This window comes from Oncorhynchus gorbuscha, linkage group LG22 (genome assembly GCF_021184085.1).
Source record: "Oncorhynchus gorbuscha isolate QuinsamMale2020 ecotype Even-year linkage group LG22, OgorEven_v1.0, whole genome shotgun sequence".
Classification (NCBI taxonomy): Eukaryota; Metazoa; Chordata; class Actinopteri; order Salmoniformes; family Salmonidae; genus Oncorhynchus; species Oncorhynchus gorbuscha.
In genome coordinates, this window is record NC_060194.1 from 42,691,836 (window position 1) to 42,715,841 (window position 24,006).

At 43.5% G+C, this 24,006-nt stretch overlaps 2 protein-coding genes across 2 annotated transcripts in view; both read right to left on the reverse strand.

Moving 5' to 3' along the window:
• Nucleotides 1–24,006, reverse strand: part of LOC124009618 (insulin receptor-like) — a 143,600-nt gene that overhangs the window by 107,489 nt on the left and 12,105 nt on the right. Inside the window, exon 2 of the mRNA XM_046321602.1 lies at nucleotides 92–655. Within this exon, the coding sequence (XP_046177558.1) occupies nucleotides 92–655 (564 nt within the window). The remainder of the gene's footprint in view (nucleotides 1–91; nucleotides 656–24,006) is intronic.
• LOC124009617 (bladder cancer-associated protein-like) lies at nucleotides 5,999–6,937 on the reverse strand. Its single transcript, XM_046321601.1, has one exon. It carries the CDS (start codon nucleotides 6,895–6,897, stop codon nucleotides 6,634–6,636), a length of 264 nt encoding a protein of 87 aa, XP_046177557.1. The 5' UTR covers nucleotides 6,898–6,937; the 3' UTR covers nucleotides 5,999–6,633.

Below are 24,006 nucleotides of genomic sequence, written 5' to 3' on the forward strand. Positions count from 1 at the left end.
ATAATAATGATAATAATAATAATAATAATAATAATAATAATAATAATAAAAATAATAATAATAAAAATAATAAAAGAGCCCAGTGTCTTACTTCTCTGGCAGTGCTTGTGCGTCCAGCAACGTTCGTTGAAGTTCCCATTGATGGTGGTCTGTTGACAGGTAGCCTTCCCCTTGGCCAGCGCCCCGGGACACACGTCCCCGCACTCCCTGTCATTCTTATTTGACACAATATAGTTGTCCTCCACCGTATCCAGGATCTTGGACCAGTCCAGGGTGGAGAGGTAGCAGAGGTCCGGGTTCTTCTCGATCCTCACCGCTCCTCGGGTGATGTTCATCAGGCTATGGAGACCGATGTCCCTGAGCTGCAGCATTTCAAAGAAGACCAGAGCATAGTTGAAGAATAGGTTGTTTCCTCGGATCACGGTGAGGTTGGGGAAGAGGTCTTTGAGACTCTCCATACCGTAGACCCTGAACAGGAGCAGAAAGTCTGTGACCACGGTCAGTTTTGGGTAACTGACACCCCTGAAGTCCTCGGGCTTGGTCTTGAACATGAGGATGATTTTCAGGTGGCCCTCGATGACCGTGCAGTTCTCCAAGGAGCGCAGGTTGGTCACGTTGTTCCGGATGTCCTTACTGGAGCAGATCCCATTGGAGACTTCAGGGGAAGAGACAAGCAAACTGATTAGAGACGGATCTAAAAATAAATCGTCTAACACAAGACATTTTTAGGTGTGATGTCCATCTAATTTCTATGGACTTTATTAACCAATATTCAACAACCAACTACTTTAGAGGAATAACCAGAATGAGCACATTACCTATTATCCTATTCATGTAAAGTTATCATTTTTGGGGTTAATTAATTCATGATCAGTTAGGCTCCGCAACTAATATATGTCTCAGAGTTCAGCTTTTTACAAATGACATTCAACCTACACTGAGTTTAACAAATATTAGGAACAACTTCCTAATACTGGGTTACACCCCCTTTTGCCTTCAGAACAGTCTCAATTCGTTGGGGGCGTGGAATCTACAAGGTGTCGAAAGCGTTCCACAGGGACGCTGGCACATATTGATTCCAATGCTTCCCACAGTTGTGTTAAATTAGCTGGATGTCTTTTGGGTGATGGACCATTCTTGATACACACAGGAAACTGTTGCTCGTAGAAAAACCCAGCAGCTTTGCAGTTCTTGACACAAACCCGGTGTGCCTGGCACCTACTACCATACCCTGTTCAAAAGGCACTTCAATCTTTTGTCTTGCCCATTCACCCTCTGAATGGCACACAAACACAATCAGTGTCTCAATTGTCTCAAGGCTTAAAAATCCTTCTTTAACCCGTCTCCTCCCCTTCATCTGAGGTGGTTGAAGTGGATTTAACAAGTGACATCAACAAGGGATCATATCTTTCACCTGGTGAGTCTGTCATGGAGAGAGCAGATACATATAGATATAGAGGAATAAACTACGGTAGGCTATCGTTTATTTTTCTTACTACAGCCTACCAAGTTCATTAAACAAATCTTTATAGGACCTACTTTAACATACATTCAACCTCAGTCATTAACATATTTCACTCATCTTTATTTCAATACCACTTTATTTATCCCCTCAGGGGAAATAATTGTGTTGTAGTGAATGGTGAATTAATTAACATAATTAGCATAATTAACATGATTAAGAACCCCATCAGCCTGACTATCAGTAACTTAAGCAGATTACCGAGAAGATATTTATGATATCTTGGCAAGTTGGCGATCATTTCTACAAATGGGAAACGATTCCCAACTGACTAACATTGATAAACGGTTAAATATAATAGACAGTGTATTCATGGATACCAAAGGAGGCCGGGCTTCCTAAAATATTTGACCAATAAAAATTAATAAAATAATTTCTCATTCGTCAATTAGTCTTCTCAGTCAATTCGCAAGTGGCTGAATCTCACTCGAGAAACCATCACTAGCGAGCGAAACAGCGCCCCCTTGTCTCAGTATGTGTAGCACATGTATCTGATGCTGTCTGGACAGGGAAACAGTGCCCCCTTGTCTCAGTATGTGTAGCACATTTTTCTGATGCTGTCTGGACAGGGAAACAGCGCCCCCTTGTCTCAGTATGTGTAGCACATTTTTCTGATGCTGTCTGGACAGGGAAACAGCGCCCCCTCTGTCTCGGTATGTGTAGCTCATGTATCTGATGCTGTCTGTACAGGGAAACAGCGCCCCTTCTGTCTCGGTATGTGTAGCTCATGTATCTGATGCTGTCTGTACAGGGAAACAGCGCCCCCTCTGTCCCGGTCGGTGTAGCTCATGTATCTGATGCTGTCTGGACAGGGAAACAGCGCCCCCTCTGTCTCGGTATGTGTAGCTCATGTATCTGATGCTGTCTGGACAGGGAAACAGCGCCCCCTCTGTCTCGGTATGTGTAGCTCATGTATCTGATGCTGTCTGGACAGGGAAACAGCGCCCCCTCTGTCTCGGTATGTGTAGCTCATGTATCTGATGCTGTCTGGACAGGGAAACAGCGCCCCCTCTGTCTCGGTATGTGTAGCTCATGTATCTGATGATGTCTGGACAGGGAAACAGCGCCCCCTCTGTCTCGGTATGTGTAGCTCATGTATCTGATGATGTCTGGACAGGGAAACAGCGCCCCCTCTGTCTCGGTATGTGTAGCTCATGTATCTGATGCTGTCTGGACAAAAAGAGTATAAGATGTTGTTGCCGTAGCATTTGATTGATTGATGCCCGCAAAAATTTGGCCTCCCTTGATAAAAATATATATATATATTCAAAGAATTAGCCAATCAGCGTTGAGCTGAGCTCAACTGTAAGTTGTCCTGGTGAAGAAAAACACCACCCAAGGGAGGCCAGTTTGGATTTGGCTTCAGATCAATCTAATAACTTCCTCAGCAAAACTTTTTAAGAAAAAAGGTTCTGGTCTGCTTGTGTTGATGTCCTGCAGTAGCTAGCTTGCTAAATAGACCCTTTCCTAAGCCTTGGATGGAGATATTAGGTAACGTGCAACCTAACCCTGGCCCTGATATGCAATGTCTCCAAACCCCCTCTGATTTTAAATCAAGATCTGGTTTTGGTATTTTTCATTTAAATCTCATCAAAAATTGATGGGGTTAAGATTTGGGCTAAATCAACTGATGCTGATGTAATTGTGTTTCCTGAAACCTGGCTCAGCAAGTCTGTTTTTGATAAGGATATTTGTATAAGTGGTTACAATGTTTATCGCACTGATCGAGTTAAGGTGGGTGTGTGGCTGTATATGTAAAAACTAAATTCCCTGTAAGTGTTGCAAAGTCTGAAACTATTTGTAAACAGTTGGAATTTCTTGCTTTGAATATTGAGGTTTCAAAGGGCCTCTCTATAACTGTGATTGGCTGTTATAGACCCCCCCTCTGCTCTCTATAACTGTGATTGGCTGTTATAGACCCACCTCTGTTCTCTATAACTGTGATTGGCTGTTATAGACCCCCCTCTGTTCTCTATAACTGTGATTGGCTGTTATAGACCCACCTCTGCTCTCTATAACTGTGATTGGCTGTTATAAACCCCCCCCCCTGCTCTCTATAACTGTAATTGGCTATTATAGACCCACCTCTGTTCTCTATAACTGTGATTGGCTGTTATAGACCCACCTCTGCTCTCTATAACTGTGATTGGCTGTTATAGACCCCCCTCTGCTCTCTATAATTGTGATTGGCTGTTATAGACCCCCCTCTGTTCTCTATAACTGTGATTGGCTGTTATAGACCCACCTCTGCTCTCTATAACTGTGATTGGCTGTTATAGACCCCCCTCTGTTCTCTATAACTGTGATTGGCTGTTATAGACCCACCTCTGCTCTCTATAACTGTGATTGGCTGTTATAACCCCCCCCCCTGCTCTCTATAACTGTAATTGGCTATTATAGACCCACCTCTGCTCTCTATAACTGTGATTGGCTGTTATAGACCCACCTCTGCTCTCTATAACTGTGATTGGCTGTTATAGACCCCCCTCTGCTCTCTATAATTGTGATTGGCTGTTATAGACCCCCCTCTGCTCTCTATAACTGTGATTGGCTGTTATAGACCCCCCTCTGCTCTCTATAACTGTGATTGGCTGTTATAGACCCACCTCTGCTCTCTATAACTGTGATTGGCTGTTATAGACCCCCCTCTGTTCTCTATAACTGTGATTGGCTGTTATAGACCCCCCTCTGCTCTCTATAACTGTGATTGGCTATTATAGACCCACCTCTGTTCTCTATAACTGTGATTGGCTGTTATAGACCCCCCTCTGTTCTCTATAACTGTGATTGGCTGTTATAGACCCACCTCTGCTCTCTATAACTGTGATTGGCTGTTATAGACCCACCTCTGCTCTCTATAACTGTGATTGGCTGTTATAGACCCACCTCTAAAGCCGGTGTCTGATGATTTAAACATGTTTTGTAATCCTATGAATCTTACCCAGTTGATTAACTCACCCAAATCTTAAATGCCCAGAAAAACCTACCCTGGTTGATTTGATATTGACAAATGTTCCATATCAATATTCTGCGGTTGGTGTTTTTTGTAATGATTTAAGAGACCGTTGTACTGTTGTTGCCGTTAGAAATACTAAGGTTCCTAAGACAAACCCACGTTTTATTCGTAAGAGAAATGTGAAGTGTTTTAATGAGCAGGCTTTCCTTCATAATTGGTTTTATTTTGACCCGCGTTCAGCTTGATGACAAATAGGGGGAGTCAACATTTGTTTTACTTACACACACACACACTGGACAACCACATTATACTGTATTTAGCAACATTGATTGGACTAAATTGTTTTTGGTATCTTTAAGTTTGTTTTCAGTGTATTAAACAAAGCATGTATAGCCCTGTTGATTTGATGTTGAAAAGGTGCTGGAATCTTTGTGCTGACTCATGGTAACCCTGTGGTTCTAAATCACTAGTTGTTTAGTAACCTCTGGAAAACATTCACTTGCTTGACCATACCGCAGCTGATACAACTGTTTGTTACATGCAATATTTGCTTTGTGGACTTCACCGGACAGATGTGGCTCTTCGGTTTTGTGATGAAACAAAGGTAGGTGTCGTAGATTTATTCCGCCACTGTGTGTTGTCACGGCCTTATTGGATATTACAGTGACATATGAAGAAATGGGTTATAGAACAAAACCACACAATTATGACAACATAGGTTGGAATATGGCTTTGTTACTGGCTTGGCCTCCTCAGTGATTTTACACGCGCCCCTACTGACAATAGATACAGCTAATTACATTTACATTTAAGTCATTTAGCAGACGCTCTTATCCAGAGCGACTTACAAATTGGTGCATTCACCTTATGACATCCAGTGGAACAGTCACTTTACAATAGTGCATTAATGAGTAACATTCTCAATATTTTCAAGCATAGTGGTGGCTGCATCATGTTATGGGTATGCTTGTAATCGTTAAGGACTGGGGAGTTTTTCCCGATAAAAAAATTAATGGAATGGAGCTAAGCACAGGCAAAATTCTAGAGGAAGACCTTGTTCAGTCTGCTTTCCACCAGACACTGGGATATTAATTAAATAACCTAAAACAATAACAATAACCTAAAACAAGGCCAAATCTACACTTGAATAGCCTACCAAGACAGTGAATGTTTCTGAGTGGCAGAGTTACAGTTCAGACTTGAAAATCTATGGCAAAACCTGGAAATGGTTGTCTAGCAATGATCAACTACTAACTTGAAAGCGCTTGAAGAAATTAGAAAATAATTATGGGCAAATATTGCATAATATCCAGGTGTGGAAAGATCTTAGAGACTGACACAGAAAGACTCACAGCTGTAATTGCTGCCAACCGCACTTCTACAAAGTATTGACTCAGGGCTGTGAATACTTACGTAAATGAGATATTTCTGTATTTAATTAGCTAAAATTTCTAAAAACATGTTCTAACTTTGTCATTATGGGGTATTGTGTATAGATGGGTGAGGTTTTATTGATTTAATCCATTTTGAATTCAGGCTGTAATACAACAAAATGTGGAGTAAGTGAAGCGGTATGAATATTTTCTGAAGGCACTCTAGATAACAGATTCACATCACTCGCCTCTTGACGTCCAAAGCTCAACAGGGAAGCAGGATTTTCATGTTCACCTTCCTGCAACTGTAACTTATACTGATAGTCAGCATTTTCACACCAACAACACATTTGATTTCTACCCTTTGGAAACTTTCAGATTTCTGTATTAACACGACTTTTGAAAACTCTAAAAAAGGCAACCCATGCAAACGTTTAGATTCAATGAGGCCAGGGTAGGCGACATTCACTAAAAAACCAGGGGTGGAGGGCAGTAGTGAGGAGGGTAGGGTAGGCTATTCTCTGGGAAGTGTACACATGCCAACACATTTAAAAGCATTGGACTGGTGTATGCATGGGGGAGTAACCATATTTCATACACCAGTCAATTCCTTTTAAATCCATTAAGAGACGTGAACAAGTGCACACGAAGGGCAGAGGGGATGAGAATCAGGATGAAGTCTATGTTTATCCACATGGACAGTGTCAGGTGGGAGATTTTATTCACAGCCTAGATACATATTGTCCAGGATCCATCTGCGCATCACGTCAGGGGGAATCCTCTTAGGTGCCCACAATGCTGGGATCGTGTGCACAATCTGGTAGTGCGGAGTCATGGCAGTGGTAAAGAAAACAGTTCCCCCAGCAGCTGTAGCAGATGAAAAACAGAGCTGCCAGGAACACTAAGGCACAAATGGTACATGGCTTCCTCTCCAGCAGGAAGCTGAGCAGGTAGAAGCCCATGAACATTGAGTGGTTGAACCATAAAGCCGGGTTCAGAGGTTTCGGGATGAGGAGAACTGGGAGCAACCACTGAAGGCAGTACATTGTCTTTGAGGGGAAGGCAAACACACACCAAGCTCATCATGAGATGGTTGTACAATACAATATTCATAGTTCAGAGAAAGAGAATTGCACACAGCGAATTGTGTAATATTTGGTCATCTTAAATTGCAAAACCAGTTTTGGGGTAAAGAAAAAAAAAAAATTAGACAAAAGGCCTAGAATCAAAATAGACCAGAAAGTTTGAGATAATAAACTTCATCACAGCAAAATATGTAGTTGTGTGTCTTGATTTGAATAAACCTATGCCTCTGACAGTTGGTTCAGTAACCATAGATCTGTCTGTTACCAAAGACATGCTTTTACCCACATTATAACATACAGCGCCATTATTGGCTGTTATTACCCACATTCTAGTATTAAGTGCTGTCATTGGTTGTTGCCCACATTCTATTCTAATACGGAAGTTAGCGCTGTCATCCGAGTCAAGTTACTCTTATTTGGTACGTGGGCTGAGGCTGGTTTTTTAAAATTATAACTAAATCAACACATTAGCTAAACACTTTAATCTCGCTATCCCAGATCTAAAATCTCAAGTAATTTGGTCAGATGGTCAATTTGTGTTACGTAGGTCTGTCCAATAGGGATTATGCAGGTTTTTATCTTCAACAACTAGCCTGGGTCTATGGATTATAGGGCAGGAACCTGGAACCTCACGATATTATCACAATACTTAGGTGTCAATTACGAGCATCAGTCAATCTGTAAGAGCCTTTTTCCAAAATGACTAATAGCAGTTCTGAGCAATTACAAAAAACAGTTTATTTAAATGTTTTATTTTTGGACATAAGACTCTCCTCTCAGCTGTGTGTGTACTGTACCTGGGGTCAACCGGTCAGTCAGCTGTGTGTGTACTGTACCTGGGGTCAACCGGTCAGTCAGCTGTGTGTGTACTGTACCTGGGGTCAACCGGTCAGTCAGCTGTGTGTGTACTGTACCTGGGGTCAACCGGTCAGTCAGCTGTGTGTACTGTACCTGGGGTCAACTGGTCAGTCAGCTGTGTGTGTACTGTACCTGGGGTCAACTGGTCAGTCAGGATGTTTGATAGGTGAAGGTGCGAGCGAGCATGTTTATTTATTTAACTAGGCAAGTCAGTTAAGAACAAATTCTTATTTACAATGAGTGACGACCAAAAGCCAAAAGTCCTGCCGGAACGGGGGCCTGGGATTAAAATAATTCATTAAAGTCACTCTTTGCCATGCAAATGAACTGAATCCATTTCCACTGCATTTCAGCCCTGCCAGAAAAGGACCAGCTGACATCATGTCAGTGATTCTCTCGTTAACACAGGTGTGAGTGTTGACGAGGACAAGGCTGGAGATCACTCTGTCATGCTGACTGAGTTCGAATAACAGACTGGAAGCTTCAAAAGGAGGGTGGTGCTTGGAATCATTGTTCTTCCTCTGTCAACCGTGGTTACCTGCAAGGAAACACGTGCCGTCATCATTGCTTTGCACAAAAAGGGCTTCACAGGCAAGGATATTGCTGCCAGTAAGATTGCACCTAAATCACCTATTTATCAGATCATCAAGAACTTCAAGGAGAGTGGTTCAATTGTTGTGACGAAAGTCCAGCAAGCGCCAGGACCATCTCCTAAAGTTGATTCAGCTGCGGGATCGGGGCACCACCAGTACAGAGCTTGCTCAGGAATGGCAGCAGGCAGGTGTGAGTGCATCTGCATGCACAGTGAGACGAAGACGTTTGGAGGATGGCCTGGTGTCAAGAAGGGCAGCAAAGAAGCCACTTCTCTCCAGGAAAAACATCAGGGACAGACTGATATTTTGCAAAAGGTACGGGGATTGTACTGCTGAGGACTGGGGTAAAGTAATTTTCTCTGATGAATCCCCTTTCCGATTGTTTGGGGCATCCGGAAAAAAGCTTGTCCGGAGAAGACAAGGCGAGCGCTACCATCAGTCCTGTATCATGCCAACAGTAAAGCATCCTGAGAACATTCATGTGTGGGGTTGCTTCTCAGCCAAGGGAGTGGGATCACTCACAATTTTGCCAAAGAACACAGCCATCAATGAAGAATGGTACCAACACATCCTCCAAGAGCAACTTATCCAAACCATCCAGGAACAGTTTGGTGGCGAACAATGCCTTTTCCAGCATGATGGAGCACCTTGCCATAAGGCTCGGGGAACAAAACATCAATATTTTGGGTCCATGGCCAGGAAACTCCCCAGACCTTAATCCCATTGAGAACTTGTGGTCAATCCTCAAGGAGGCGGGTGGACAAACAAAAACCCACAAATTCTGACAAACTCCAAGCATTGATTATGCAAGAATGGGCTGCCATCAGTCAGGAAGTGGCCCAGAATTGAATTGACAGTGCCAGGGCGGATTGCAGAGGTCTTGAAAAAAAAGGGTCAACATTGCAAATATTGACTCTTTGCATCAACTTCATGTAATTCTCAATAAAAGCCTTTGAGACTTATGAAATGCTTGTAATTATACTTCAGTATTCCATAGTAACATCTGACAAAAATATCTAAAGACACCGAAGCAGCAAACTAGCAAACTAATTTGGCAGCATACTGGTCAGTCAGGTGTGTGATACAGTAGGGGAAGGAGCCAGCATACTGGTCAGTCAGGTGTGTGATAGGTGAAGGAGCCAGCATACTGGTCAGTCTGGTGTGTGATACAGTAGGGGAAGGAGCCAGCATACTGGTCAGTCTGGTGTGTGATACAGTAGGTGAAGGAGCCAGCACACTGGTCAGTCAGGTGAGTGATAGGGGAAGGAGCCAGCATACTGGTCAGTCAGGTGTGTGATAGGGGAAGGAGCCAGCATACTGGTCAGTCAGGTGTGTGATAGGTGAAGGAGCCAGCATACTGGTCAGTCAGGTGTGTGATACAGTAGGTGAAGGAGCCAGCATACTGGTCAGTCAGGTGTGTGATACAGTAGGTGAAGGAGCCAGCACACTGGTCAGTCAGGTGAGTGATAGGGGAAGGAGCCAGCATACTGGTCAGTCAGGTGAGTGATAGGGGAAGGAGCCAGCATACTGGTCAGTCAGGTGTGTGATAGGTGAAGGAGCCAGCATACTGGTCAGTCTGGTGTGTGATAGGGGAAGGGGCCAGCATACTGGTCAGTCTGGTGTGTGATACAGTAGGTGAAGGAGCCAGCACACTGGTCAGTCAGATGTGTGAGTAAACTGTGGCAGTAAACTGAACCAGACAGCGATGGATACACAGGGAGGGACAGGCAGTCAGTCAGTGACCCTAGAAAGCAGTCAGCCAGCCAGTGACCCCTCGGAAAGCCAGGCCACCACAGATACACCCAGTTCCCAGCAGAAATGTGGACACTTCCTGTGCCCCAAATGGACTCCTATTCCCTATATAGAGTCTTAAGGGCCCTGGTCAACAGTAGTGCATAGGATACCATTTGGGACAGACCTCTCTCTGCCAGAGCCAGGCACAGTAGTATTTATATCCCAGCATTCCCAATTGAGAATCTAACCAGTCCAGTGTGGTGACAGTGACTAGTGTTGGAAACTGGACGAGTGCAGACTTGGTGGAACGTAGAACACTATATAGGGAATGGGGTGCAATGTTGGATGATAGGGTTTGTCTGGCCACAGCTGATCAGAACTGTAGGCCAAACTTAACTAGATAATTCCGGTAATTATTGAGACAAATGATTCACCTGTACCAGAATCTTTATTGTGGCTCACCTGTACCAGAATCTTTATTGTGGCTCACCTGTATCAGAATCTTTATTGTGGCTCACCTGTACCAGAATCTTTATTGTGGCTCACCTGTACCAGAATCTTTATTGTGGATCACCTGTACCAGAATCTTTATTGTGGCTCACCTGTACCAGAATCTTTATTGTGGCTCACCTGTACCAGAATCTTTATTGTGGCTCACCTGTACCAGAATCTTTATATATATCTTTTTTTACCTTTATTTAACCAGGTAGGCTAGTTGAGAACAAGTTCTCATTTGCAACTGCAACCTGGCCAAGATAAAGCATAGCAGTGTGAACAGACAACACAGAGTTACACATGGAGTAAATAATTAACAAGTCAATAACACAGTAGGAAAAAAAGGGGAGTCTATATACATTGTGTGCAAAAGGCATGAGGAGGTAGGCGAATAATTACAATTTTGCAGATTAACACTGGAGTGATAAATGATCAGATGGTCAGGTACAGGTAGAGATATTGGTGTGCAAAAGAGCAGAAAAGTAAATAAATAAAAACAGTATGGGGATGAGGTAGGTAAAAATGGGTGGGCCGTTTACCGATAGACTATGTACAGCTGCAGCGATCGGTTAGCTGCTCAGATAGCAGATGTTTGAAGTTGGTGAGGGAGATAAAAGTCTCCAACTTCAGCGATTTTTGCAATTCGTTCCAGTCACAGGCAGCAGAGAACTGGAACGAAAGGCGGCCAAATGAGGTGTTGGCTTTAGGGATGATCAGTGAGATACACCTGCTGGAGCGCGTGCTACGGATGGGTGTTGCCATCGTGACCAGTGAACTGAGATAAGGCGGAGCTTTACCTAGCATGGACTTGTAGATGACCTGGAGCCAGTGGGTCTGGCGATGAATATGTATCGAGGGCCAGCCGACTAGAGCATACAAGTCGCAGTGGTGGGTGGTATAAGGTGCTTTAGTAACAAAACGGAGGGCACTGTGATAAACTGCATCCAGTTTGCTGAGTAGAGTGTTGGAAGAAATTTTGTAGATGACATCGCCGAAGTCGAGGATCGGTAGGATAGTCAGTTTTACTAGGGTAAGTTTGGCAGCGTGAGTGAAGGAGGCTTTGTTGCGGAATAGAAAGCCGACTCTTGATATGATTTTCGATTGGAGATGTTTGATATGAGTCTGGAAGGAGAGTTTACAGTCTAGCCAGACACCTAGGTACTTACAGATGTCCACATATTCAAGGTCGGTTGAAAAGCATGCATTTGGTTTTACTAGCGTTGAGTTGGAGGCCACGGAAGGAGTGTTGTATGGCATTGAAGCTCGTTTGGAGGTTAGATAGTGGCAGGCTTCCAATGATGGCAAAAAACAACATTGTAGAGTGCACCAACCCTGGTGCTAGAGGGGGTACAGCTGACCCTGGTGCTAGAGGGGGTACGCAGCTGGAGGTTGAATGTTTGAAGGGGTACGAGACTATAAGAAGTTTGTGAACCACTGCTCTACATGATGGAACCTTTCATTCATATGACAAAACTATTTGTATTATTTTTTATTGCACAGACAAACAGCCCGGAGAGACAGCCCCTGAAGAAGACACGGACGGACAGGTTGACCATAAAGGCAGCCCCTGAAGACGACACGGACAGACAGCCCCTGAAGACGACACGGACAGACAGCCCCTGAAGACGACACGGACAGACAGCCCCTGAAGACGGCACGGACAGACAGCCCCTGAAGACGGCACGGACAGACAGCCCCTGAAGACCACGGAAGGCAGCCCCTGAAGACGACACGGACAGACAGCCCCTGAAGACGACACGGACAGACAGCCCCTGAAGACGACACGGACAGACAGCCCCTGAAGACGACACGGACAGACAGCCCCTGAAGACGACACGGACAGACAGCCCCTGAAGACGACACGGACAGACAGCCCCTGAAGACGACACGGACAGACAGGTTGACCATAAAGGCAGCCCCTGAAGACGACACGGACAGACAGGTTGACCATAAAGGCAGCCCCTGAAGACGACACTGACAGACAGGTTGACCATAAAGGCAGCCCCTGAAGACGACACGGACAGACAGGTTGACCATTAAAGGCAGCCCCTGAAGACGACACTGACAGCACAGGTTGACCATTATAGGCAGCCCCTGAAGACGACACTGACAGCACAGGTTGACCATAAAGGCAGCCCCTGAAGACGACACTGACAGCACAGGTTGACCATTATAGGCAGCCCCTGAAGACGACACTGACAGCACAGGTTGACCATAAAGGCAGCCAAGTAAATACAAAAACCACCGAACAGGAATGTTATTTTATTGAGTTATCATTTCCTTTGTGTTATCATTTCCTTTTTTGCTAATTCATTCTTACTTTTTAACTCTGCGTTGTTGGTTAAGGGCTCGTGAAGTAAACATTGCACCTCTAAGGTCTACACCAGTTTCATTTGGCATGTGACAAATACAATTTTATTTCAAGTAAAAATAAAAGGAAATAAAATAAAAACATAGTTTTTGTATTATTTAAAAGCGATTGACAATCTTTTTGTTTTTAGTTAGGGCCCCCCAGAGGAAGAAGGCCATGCCTTGCCGATCGGTCCCTGGCACAAAAAAAAGTTTGTTAAAGGCTGCTGTAGAACAACCAGGAAGAACAGGAACGAACAACTGTCACAGATGTAACTGAGATAATGGACTGTCTGTCGGTGGGTATTCACATCCTATTCTATCCATAACACCGCAGGTAGTCCAGTCTAGGGCTGCCTGCGTCCTTAGTGCCACTCTATTCCCTGGCCATTCTTTTGACCAGGTCCCATGGGGAATAGGGTGCCACTTGAGGAGCAGCCTAGCTGTTAAGGGTCCTTCCTATCAACAGGGGGAAAGGAACATCACACAAACCAATGGGGTTACCATGGAAACCACCATGCTCTATCTCTGTCTCTCACCTTGGCTTACTCTTCATTAGTGTTGAGAAGAGAACATGGATTGCTCATAGACAGACAGGACAAAGAGGACAAGGCTGGGGGCTGGAAGACTAACAGACAACCACACACACACACAGTTTGAAAAGGATCCCTGCTGCCCCCCAAACAATTCTGCTTCCCAAAACAAACATTTTTATTTTTTGTTGTTGTTGTTGAAAGAAATAGTTCCCCCTTTGTGTACCGTATACCTGATATGGTACAGGAAAGACTGGATACCACCCAACCCTAACACACACACCGACCAACAGACAACTGCTGGGGGCTGCTGGACTAATGCGCACAGACACATTGAGAATCTGTGCCTCTGATGCAAGGTTAGTTCTGTGGGCCTAATTCAGAGAACGCATGCATGTCATTACAAGATGACCAATTTCAGTCGCATCTCACGCATGTACCCAACTAGGCTAAATAGAGCGATTGGTGCAGGTAATGTCGAGCTAGAGGCAGTTACCTGCACCGATTGGTGATGTAAATTAATGTCGAGCCAGAGGCAGTTACCTGCACCGATTGGTGATGTAAATTAATGTCGAGCCAGAGGCAGTTACCTGCACCGATTGGTGATGTAAATTAATGTCGAGCCAGAGGCAGTTACCTGCACCGATTGGTGATGTAAATTAATGTCGAGCCAGAGGCAGCTACCTGCACCGATTGGTGATGTAAATTAATGTCGAGCCAGAGGCAGCTACCTGCACCGATTGGTGATGTAAATTAATGTCGAGCCAGAGGCAGCTACCTGCACCGATTGGTGATGTAAATTAATGTCGAGCCAGAGGCAACGAAAAAATTCTTATTTCAGAGGTTTAAAAAGGAAGAATTTTTATTTGGTTTGAACAGATTCTGAACTTTATTTTGCAGGTAGGAAACAGAACAACAAAAAAGAATGGGTCTGTTCAGAACTAAACGATTGTGAAATAATTTTGGAACCCCTGACAAACTAAGCTGAATTTCAAATAAATTTGAAAAACAGATAACTAGAATAAACTTGCTCTGAGGTCAACTGAATAATTTGACGGGCACTGACCAATAATATCTCACAAATTTGACAAATACAGTTCCTGGAACAGTGAATATGTCAAATGTGACAACGCAAACCGTCATTCTGCACTGTCTAGTAAAAGTTTTATGATTTACATTTTCAGGAGACAATAGTTCAAAGTAGTCATTGTGCATTGGGTTTAACTTGGGAACCATTGGTTTTTGTTTGACCGAGTTTTGTGAAAAAAAGTCTCAACATCATTCTGTGACTGTGGAATAGCCCATTGTCTGTGATTTGAGAGGTCAAACAGCGCTGATTAAATGATCGTTTTTTTCTCTAAAAGTAGAGGAGTTTAGATGAATATAAATACAGAAAGGTAATAATATATCTAAATAAGAAACCCAAAACAAAAATGCAGGGGGTTGCAGTACAATTGTCCTGAACTGAACCTCACGGGCGAAGATATGAAAAGAAACCACAAACCAACCACATTATAATGGCGGTTCTGTGGCTTCTAATTCACTTTAAAAAACGCTCACAGTTTAGACAAGGACATGGCACAAAACTCTTGGAACAGAAAGCCCTCCTCTACAATGCATTTAGATCATTAATTCATAGTACATGAAGATACTAAGGTGAGTCACAGTAAAACTGCCCTGAAAATGATATCGCACATCTGCATATTAGTCTCAAATTTGTTGGCACCCCTCAAAAAAAAAAAAAAAAAAAACTCCATATTCTCTGAAATAACTTGAAACTGACAGAAGTAATTGGCATCCACCATTGTTTTTTCCATATTTAATAGAAAATCACACTTTGCTTTTGATTTTTTATTAAACATAATATTGTAAACAAAACAAATGAAAATGCCATATGGACTAAATTTATGGGACCCTTAACCTAATATCTTGTTGCACAACCTTTAGAGGAAATCACTGCAATCAAAAGTATTCTGTCGCTCTCAATAAGACTTCTGCGCCTGGTAACAGGTAGCTTGGCCCACTCCTCCTGAGCAAAGTGCTCCAGCTGTCTCAGGTTTGATGGGTGCCTTCTGCCTGGTCTGCAAACCTCCAGCTGTCTCAGGTTTGAACAGGTAGCTTGGCACACTCCTCCTGAGCAAAGTGCTCCAGCTGTCTCAGGTTTGATGGGTGCCTTCTGCACCTGGTAACAGGTAGCTTGGCACACTCCTCCAGAGCAAAGTGCTCCAGCTGTCTCAGGTTTGATGGGTGCCTTCTGCACCTGGTAACAGGTAGCTTGGCACACTCCTCCAGAGCAAAGTGCTCCAGCTGTCTCAGGTTTGATGGGTGCCTTCTGCACCTGGTAACAGGTAGCTTGGCACACTCCTCCAGAGCAAAGTGCTCCAGCTGTCTCAGGTTTGATGGGTGCCTTCTGCACCTGGTAACAGGTAGCTTGGCACACTCCTCCTGAGCAAAGTGCTCCAGCTGTCTCAGGTTTGATGGGTGCCTTCTGCTCCAGCTGTCTCAGGTTTGATGGGTGCCTGCTGTCTCAGGTTTGATGGGTGCCTGCTGTCTCAGGTTTGATGGGTGCCTGCTGTCTCAGGTTTGATGGGTGCCTGCTGTCTCAGGTTTGATGGGTGCCTGCTGTCTCAGGTTTGATGGGTGCCTGCTGTCTCAGGTTTGATGGGTGCCTGCTGTCTCAGGTTTGATGGGTGCCTTCTGCTCCAGCTGTCTCAGGTTTGATGGGTGCCAGCTGTCTCAGGTTTGATGGGTGCCTGCTGTCTCAGGTTTGATGGGTGCCTGCTGTCTCAGGTTTGATGGGTGCCTGCTGTCTCAGGTTTGATGGGTGCCTGCTGTCTCAGGTTTGATGGGTGCCTGCTGTCTCAGGTTTGATGGGTGCCTTCTGCTCCAGCTGTCTCAGGTTTGATGGGTGCCTTCTGCTCCAGCTGTCTCAGGTTTGATGGGTGCCAGCTGTCTCAGGTTTGATGGGTGCCTTCTGCTCCAGCTGTCTCAGGTTTGATGGGTGCCTTCTGCACCATTTAGCTCTTTCCACAGACGTTTGTCGATAGGATTCAGATCAGGACTCAGAAGGTCACTTCAGATTAGTCCAATGTTTTGTTCTTATCCATTCTTGGGTGCTTTTAGCTGTGTATACTGAGTCATTATCCTGTTGGCAGACCCATGACCTGGGACTGAGACAGAGCTTTCTGACACTGGGCAGTACGTTTCCACATTCCCAAGCCTCCTCCATGTTTTACTGTAGGTATGTTGTTCTTGTCTTAGAAAGCTTCATTTTGTTCATCTGTGAACATAGACCTGATGTGACTTGCCAAAAAGCTCCAGTTTAGACTCATCTGTCCAAAGGACATTCCCCCAGGATTGTGGCTTGTCAATATGCATTTTCGCAAATTCCAGTCTGGCTTTTTTATATTTTTCCTTGAAAAGTGGAGTCCTCCTGGGTCTTCTTCCATGGAGCCCACTTTCGCTCAGAAAGCGACAGATGGTGCGAACAGAAACTGAAGTACCTCTGTATCTCGGTGGCAGTTATCCTTGGTTCTTTTTCTACCAGTTGCATTCTTCTTCTGTTCAATCTGGGGTCGACGTTCCTCTCGAGGCTGCGCACCCGGGAAGGTTGGCCACAGTTCCACATGGACCTTAAACTTGTTAAAAATATTTGCAACTGTTGTCACAGGAACATCAAGCTGCTTGGAGGTGGTCTTGTACCCTCTACCTTTACCATACTTGTCTATTATTGTCTTTCTGATCTCCTCAGACAAATCTCTCCTTCGCTTTACTCTGGTCCATGTTCAGTGTGGTGCAACACAATGATACCAAACAGCTCAGTGACTACTTTACTCTGGTCCATGGTCAGTGTGGTGCAACACAATGATACCAAACAGCACATTGACTACTTTACTCTGGTCCATGTTCAGTGTGGTGCAACACAATGATACCAAACAGCACAGTGACTACTTTACTCTGGTCCATGTTCAGTGTGGTGACCACAATGATACCAAACAGCACATTGACTACTTTACTCTGGTCCATGGTCAGTGTGGTGCAACACAATGATACCAAACAGCACATTGACTACTTTACTCTGGTCCATGTTCAGTGTGGTGACCACAATGATACCAAACAGCACATTGACTACTTTACTCTGGTCCATGTTCAGTGTGGTGCAACACAATGATACCAAACAGCACAGTGACTACTTTACTCTGGTCCATGGTCAGTGTGGTGCACACAATGATACCAAACAGCACATTGACTACTTTACTCTGGTCCATGTTCAGTGTGGTGCAACACAATGATACCAAACAGCACAGTGACTACTTTACTCTGGTCCATGGTCAGTGTGGTGCACACAATGATACCAAACAGCACAGTGACTACTTTACTCTGGTCCATGTTCAGTGTGGTGCAACACAATGATACCAAACAGCACAGTGACTACTTTACTCTGGTCCATGGTCAGTGTGGTGCACACAATGATACCAAACAGCACAGTGACTACATTTCTCCATTTAAATAGGCTGGATGACTGATTACAAGATTGGAGACGTGATACTAATTAAAGAGACAAATTAGTTTGAAATATCACTATAATCCAATAGTTTAATATTTTCTAAGGGGTACCAACAAATGTGTCCAGGCCATTTTAGAATGTATTTGTAGAATAAACAGTCATTCATCTCTTTTCACAGCTTCTTTGCTTTATTCTATGACAAACCAAAGACATGCAAGTAAACATGATAAAAATAGCTTTTCATTTAATCCCTTTTCAGGAGGAATGAAGCATTATTTTAGTGAGCTGTGAGGGTACCAACACATTTGAGCGCGTCTGTATCAAGCATATCCTAAGTGGCTGGTAACCTAGTGGTTAGAACGGCGGGGCAGTAACCGAAAGGTTGCTCGATCGAATCCCCGAGCTGACAAGGTAAAAATCTGTCCTTCTGCCCCTGAACAAGGCAGTTAACCCACTGTTCCTCAGTAGACTGTCATTGTAAATAAGAATTTGTTCTAACTGACTTGCCTAGTTAAATAAAGGTTCAATAAAAAAGTTTTTTTATGTTTATGTACAATGCCTTAAAGTATTCCCACTCCTCGACTTCTCACGTTTATTAAATATATTTAAATGTTTTTTTTTGTCACTGGCCGCATAGTACCCCATAAATTTCTTGTTTTTCAAAAATGTTTACAGATTAATAAAAAATGAAAAGCTGAAATGTCTTGAGTCAATAAGTATTCAAACCCTTTGTAAATGCCAAGCCTAAATAAAAGTCACATTAAGTTTGAATGACTACCTCCTCACCTCTAACATACAACTATCTTTAAGGTGCCGTTAGTCGAACAGGGGAATTTCAAACACAGATTCAACCACAAAGACCAGGGACGTTTTCCAATGCCCTGCAAAAAAGGGCACCTATTGATAAAATGGGTTAAAAAAATAATAATAATAATAAAGCAAACATAGAAAATCCATTTTGTACAGTGTTGGTCCGACCAATCAAAATGTGTACATTTTGTACAGTGTTGGTCCGACCAATCAAAATGTGTACATTTTGTACAGTGTTGGTCCGACCAATCAAAATGTGTACATTTTGTACAGCGTTGGTCCGACCAATCAAAATGTGTACATTTTGTACTCCGAGACTGTTTTGATCACGTGGGCTGGAATATGTTCCGAGTTGCCTCTGGAGATATCAATGAATACGCCAATTCAGTCACCAAAATATGCATTGATGGCGTGATACCGAGTGGATTTCAAAATATAGCAGCGAACTGAAAAGAGAGATGGTGCTTGTAAACAAGGTGACCGGGGACAATCGTTTGGTTAAACAGTACAAATACAACATGGGCAGATCGATTGAGATGGCAAAACACAAGTATAGGGATCAAGTGGAGGAGCAATTCACTGGCTCGGACACAAGGCCTATGAAGCAGGGGCTCATAACAAATCACGGATCACAAAATAAGAAATCCAGCCATATCGTGGTCACCAACACCACCCTACCTTTTTTCCTCCTTTTCCTCACGATTAGAGCACAAATACCCGGAGTCCCCTCCTGTACACCCATGACTGCATGGCCTCACACAGTTCCATCTTCATCATCATCATCATCATCATGTTCCATGACAACTCAACAGTACTGGGAGGCGGCACACTGATTCCCGTCAATAACTTCAAATTCCTCGGCGTACACTTCTCAGAGAAGCTGAAATGTTCTAACCACACCGACACAGTGGTGAAGAAGGCACGACAGCGACTTTTCAACCTCAGGATAGTGCAGACATTCAGCCTGTCACCGAGGACCCTCCATGTTCTAAAGGAGCACCATCGAGAGCCTACTGTAGGGCTGCATCACAACCTGGTACAGCAACTCCACTGCCGTGGACCGCAAGGCTCTTCAGAGGGTGATGCATGCAGCCAAACGCACCAATGCACCACTGCCAATTAATACGAATGTAGCGAAATGCTACCACCCGAGCCACTGCCTGTTCACCCCACTATCATCCAGAAGGCGAGGTCAATACAGGTGCATCAAAGCTGGGACCGAGAGACTGGAAAAACAGCCTCTATCTCAAGGTCATCAGACTGTTAAACAGCAATCACTAACATTGAGTGGCTACTGCCAACATACTGACTCAATCTCTAGCCACTTGAATAATTAAAAATTGGATGTAATAAATGTATCACTAGCCACTTGAAACAATGCCACTTTATACAATTACTCATCTCATATGTATATCCTGTACTCTATACCATCTACTGCATCTTGCCTATGCCGTTCGGCCATCACTCATCCATATATTTTTATGTACATATTCTTATTCATTCCTTTACACTTGTGTGTATAAGGTAGTTCTGAAATTGTTAGATATTACTGCATGGTCGGAACTAGAAGCACAAGCATTTCGATACATCTGCTAACCATGTGTTTGTGACAAATAAAATTTGATTTGGTGGTGTTTATACTTGCGTTCTATTGTTTGTACAGATGAACGTGGTGCCTTCAGGCGTTTGGAAATTGCTCCCAAGGATGAACCAGACATGTGGAGGCCTACAATAGTTTTTCTGAGGTCTTGGCTGATTTCTTTTGATTTTCCATTGGATGTCAAGCAAAGAGGCACTGAGTTTGAAGGTAGGCCTTGAAATACACCCACAGGTACACCTCCAATTGACTCAACTGATGTGAATTAGCCTTTCAGAAGCCTCTATAAAAGGTAGTCAACTTAACGTATGTAAACTTCTGGCCCACTGGGTTTTTGATACAGTTTTAAGTGAAATAATCTGGTCTGTAAACAATTGTTGGATACATTACTTTATTCATTACGTCATGCACAAAGTAGATGTCCTAACCAACTTGACGAAACTATAGTTTGTTAACAAAACATTTGTGGGAGTGGTGTATGTAAACTTCTGACTTCAACACACACACACACACACACACACACACACACACACACACACACACACACACACACACACACACACACACACACACACACACACACACACACACACACACACACACACACACACACACACACACAAGGTCTCTCTTGTTAAAGAGATTTAAATCTCAATGAGACTGTATAAATAATGGTTAAGTGAAAACAAAACAGTAAGTTGACCACACAGTTAGTTTGAGGCCCTGGTCTGGCAGCAGAGTAGACATCAGCAGGCAGACAGACAGGCGGAGGGCCAGATGTGTGCGTGTGTGTCCTGCAGACGACAGACGGTAGTGGACAGCCTGCCTTAGCTCAGCATGGAATGTGTCCCAAATGCCACCCTATTCCCTACATAGGACCCTGGTCAAAAGTATTGCACTATATAGGGAATACTAGGGTGCAATTTGGGACGTATACATATTCTCCCTGGGCCTCCCTCTCCTACCCAATGGTGGCCTCAGGAAGAACAAACATGCAGCAACTATTGAAATAATTATTGTCAAGGTTTCGCTGGGTGACTGCTGCAGGTAGCCTGGTTGCTTTGTTGTTTTCCAACAGTATACTGAATGAAAATATAAACGCAACATGCAAAGTGTTAGTCCCAAGTTCCATGAGCTGAAATAAAAAGATCCCAGAAATGTTCTATAGTCACAAAAAGCAGATTTTTCTCCAATTTTGTTAACATCCCTGTTAGTGAGAATTTCTCCTTTGCCAAGATAACGCATCCACCTGACCGGTGTGCTAAAGCAATAACCTGATTAAACAGCATGATCATTACACAGGTGTACCTTGTGCTGGGGGACAATAAAGGCCACTAAAATGTGCAGTTTTGTCACACAACGCCATAGATGTCTCAAGTTGAGGGAGCATGAAATTGGCATGCTGACTGGAGGAATGTCCACCAGAGCTGTTGCCAGATAATTTAATGTTCATTTCTCTACCATAAGCCGCCTCCAGTGTCATTTTAGATAATTCGGCAGTATGTTAAACCAGCCTCACAACTGCTTCACCTTCACATCAGCCACCCGGGCAGCTGATGAAATTGAGGAGTATTTCTGTCTGTAAAAAATACTTTTTGTAGGGGAAAACTCATTATGATTGGCCAGGCCTGACTCCCCAGTGGGGATTGGCTACACCCCTGCCCAGTCATGTGAAATCCATAGATTAGTGCCCAATTTATTAATTTGACTGATTTACTTATATGAACTGTAACTCAGAAAAATCATTTAAATTGTTGCATGTTACATTTATATTTCTGTTCAGTATTTATTGCTGGAGCCAAGGACAGGGAGGCACTGATGGAGCAGACGACGATGCAATCAATGCCAATAATAGTTGGGTCGTACAACCACTCATCAATAATAAATAACAGATTTCAGTCTTCAGTACAGTAAGGCCATTCAGAATGATTACTGCATAGCTTTAAAAAAATACATATTTAAGGATTAGTGGTATTTAACCATAGTCTGAGAAACTGTCTATGATGCTCTAAAGTTATTCTAAAAATATCTAAAATGTTATTAATGTACTAGACAGCGATTGGTGAATAATTGCTGAAGCTTTTAGGAACTGTGCCTCTAGGGAATGTGCTTGAAAAGCTTGCTGGTTTTCTCAGGCAAAGACTAGCGTCCTAATCATTATTTCATCTGCAGACACACACAGCAAGTGGAAATAGATAGAAGATGGTACTTTTCCATTCTAGATTGACCCCAACCCCTAGGAAATGTGCCAAATAGCCTGAAGCGGGGTTATGGCCAATTCCAATAAACTCAAGGAAGTATACTGAAATACTAAAATCCTCATAGACGGAACTTCGCAATTCTAGAACTGGAATGTCAATGAATCTCCTGAGTTCTAGATATGACCCCAGCTCTGCAGTGAAATGTCTAGCTCCTCTAGACAGACGATACAGCCATTCCCAAATTAACCAGCTACATTCACTTCCACATTTCCTTTATGACTTTGCATAACGTAAAACAAAACAGCAGCTCACAGATTGTATTTATTGGTGGCATTCATGCCAGGGGCAGATTAAAACAGGTTTTTACTTATCAGTGCTATCATACTGGAGGAAGATGGTAGAGGTGTTAAATCAGGTTTTTACTTATCAGTGCTATCATACTGGAGGAAGATGGTAGAGGTGTTAAATCAGGTTTCCTTAATGTTGCTAAAGTTGTCCCGTAAAAGTCGATTTTGGGCCCTGTACTTTTTACCATCTGTAGAAACACTATTGATTTGTTTGTAAGAAATTGTAACTGACACTTATGCAGATGATAATGTAGTTTATTCTGTTGCCAAGGCTCTTTCATGAGGACGATACAATAGTGTCAAAGAGTTCAATCTTGGTTTCATCAGACCTGAAAATCTTGTTTCTCATGGTCTTGAGAGCCTTTAGGTGCCTTTTGGCAAACTCCAAGTAAGCTGTCATGTGCCTTTTACTGAGGAATGGCTTCGCCTTGCCACTATCATAAAGGCCTAATTGGTGGAGGGCTGCAGAGATGGTTGTCCTTCTGGAAGGTTCCTCCATCTCCACAGAGAACTCCAGAGCTCTGTCAGGGTGACCATCGGATTCTTGGTCTTCTCCCTGACCAAGGCCCTTCTCCCCCGATTGCTCACATTTGTCGGGATCACAATTCCAGTGGGTCAGAAGTACACATACACCAAGTTGACTGTGCATTTAAACAGCTTGGAATATTCCAGACAATTATGTCATAGCTTTAGAAGCTTCGGATAGGCTAGTTGACATAATGAGTCAATTGGAAGTGTACCTGTGCATGTATTTCAAGGCCTACCTTCAAACTCAGTGCCTCTTTGCTTGACATCATGGGAAAATCAATCCCACAACAACAGCAAAGGACCCTGTGACGATGCTGGAGGAAACAGGTAAAGAAGTATCTATATCCACAGTAAAACGAGTCCTATATCGACATAACCTGAAAGGCCGCTCAGCAAGGAAGAAGTCACTGCTCCAAAACCGCCATAAAAAAAGGGAGACTACGGTTTGCAACTGCACATGGGGAAAATATTGTCATTTTTTTAGAAATTTCCTCTGAGCTGATTAAATAAATATAGAA

Excerpts from the sequence above, each read along its gene's own strand:
- LOC124009617 (XM_046321601.1), bottom strand. The coding sequence starts at position 6,897 with ATGTACTGCCTTCAGTGGTTGCTCCCAGTTCTCCTCATCCCGAAACCT.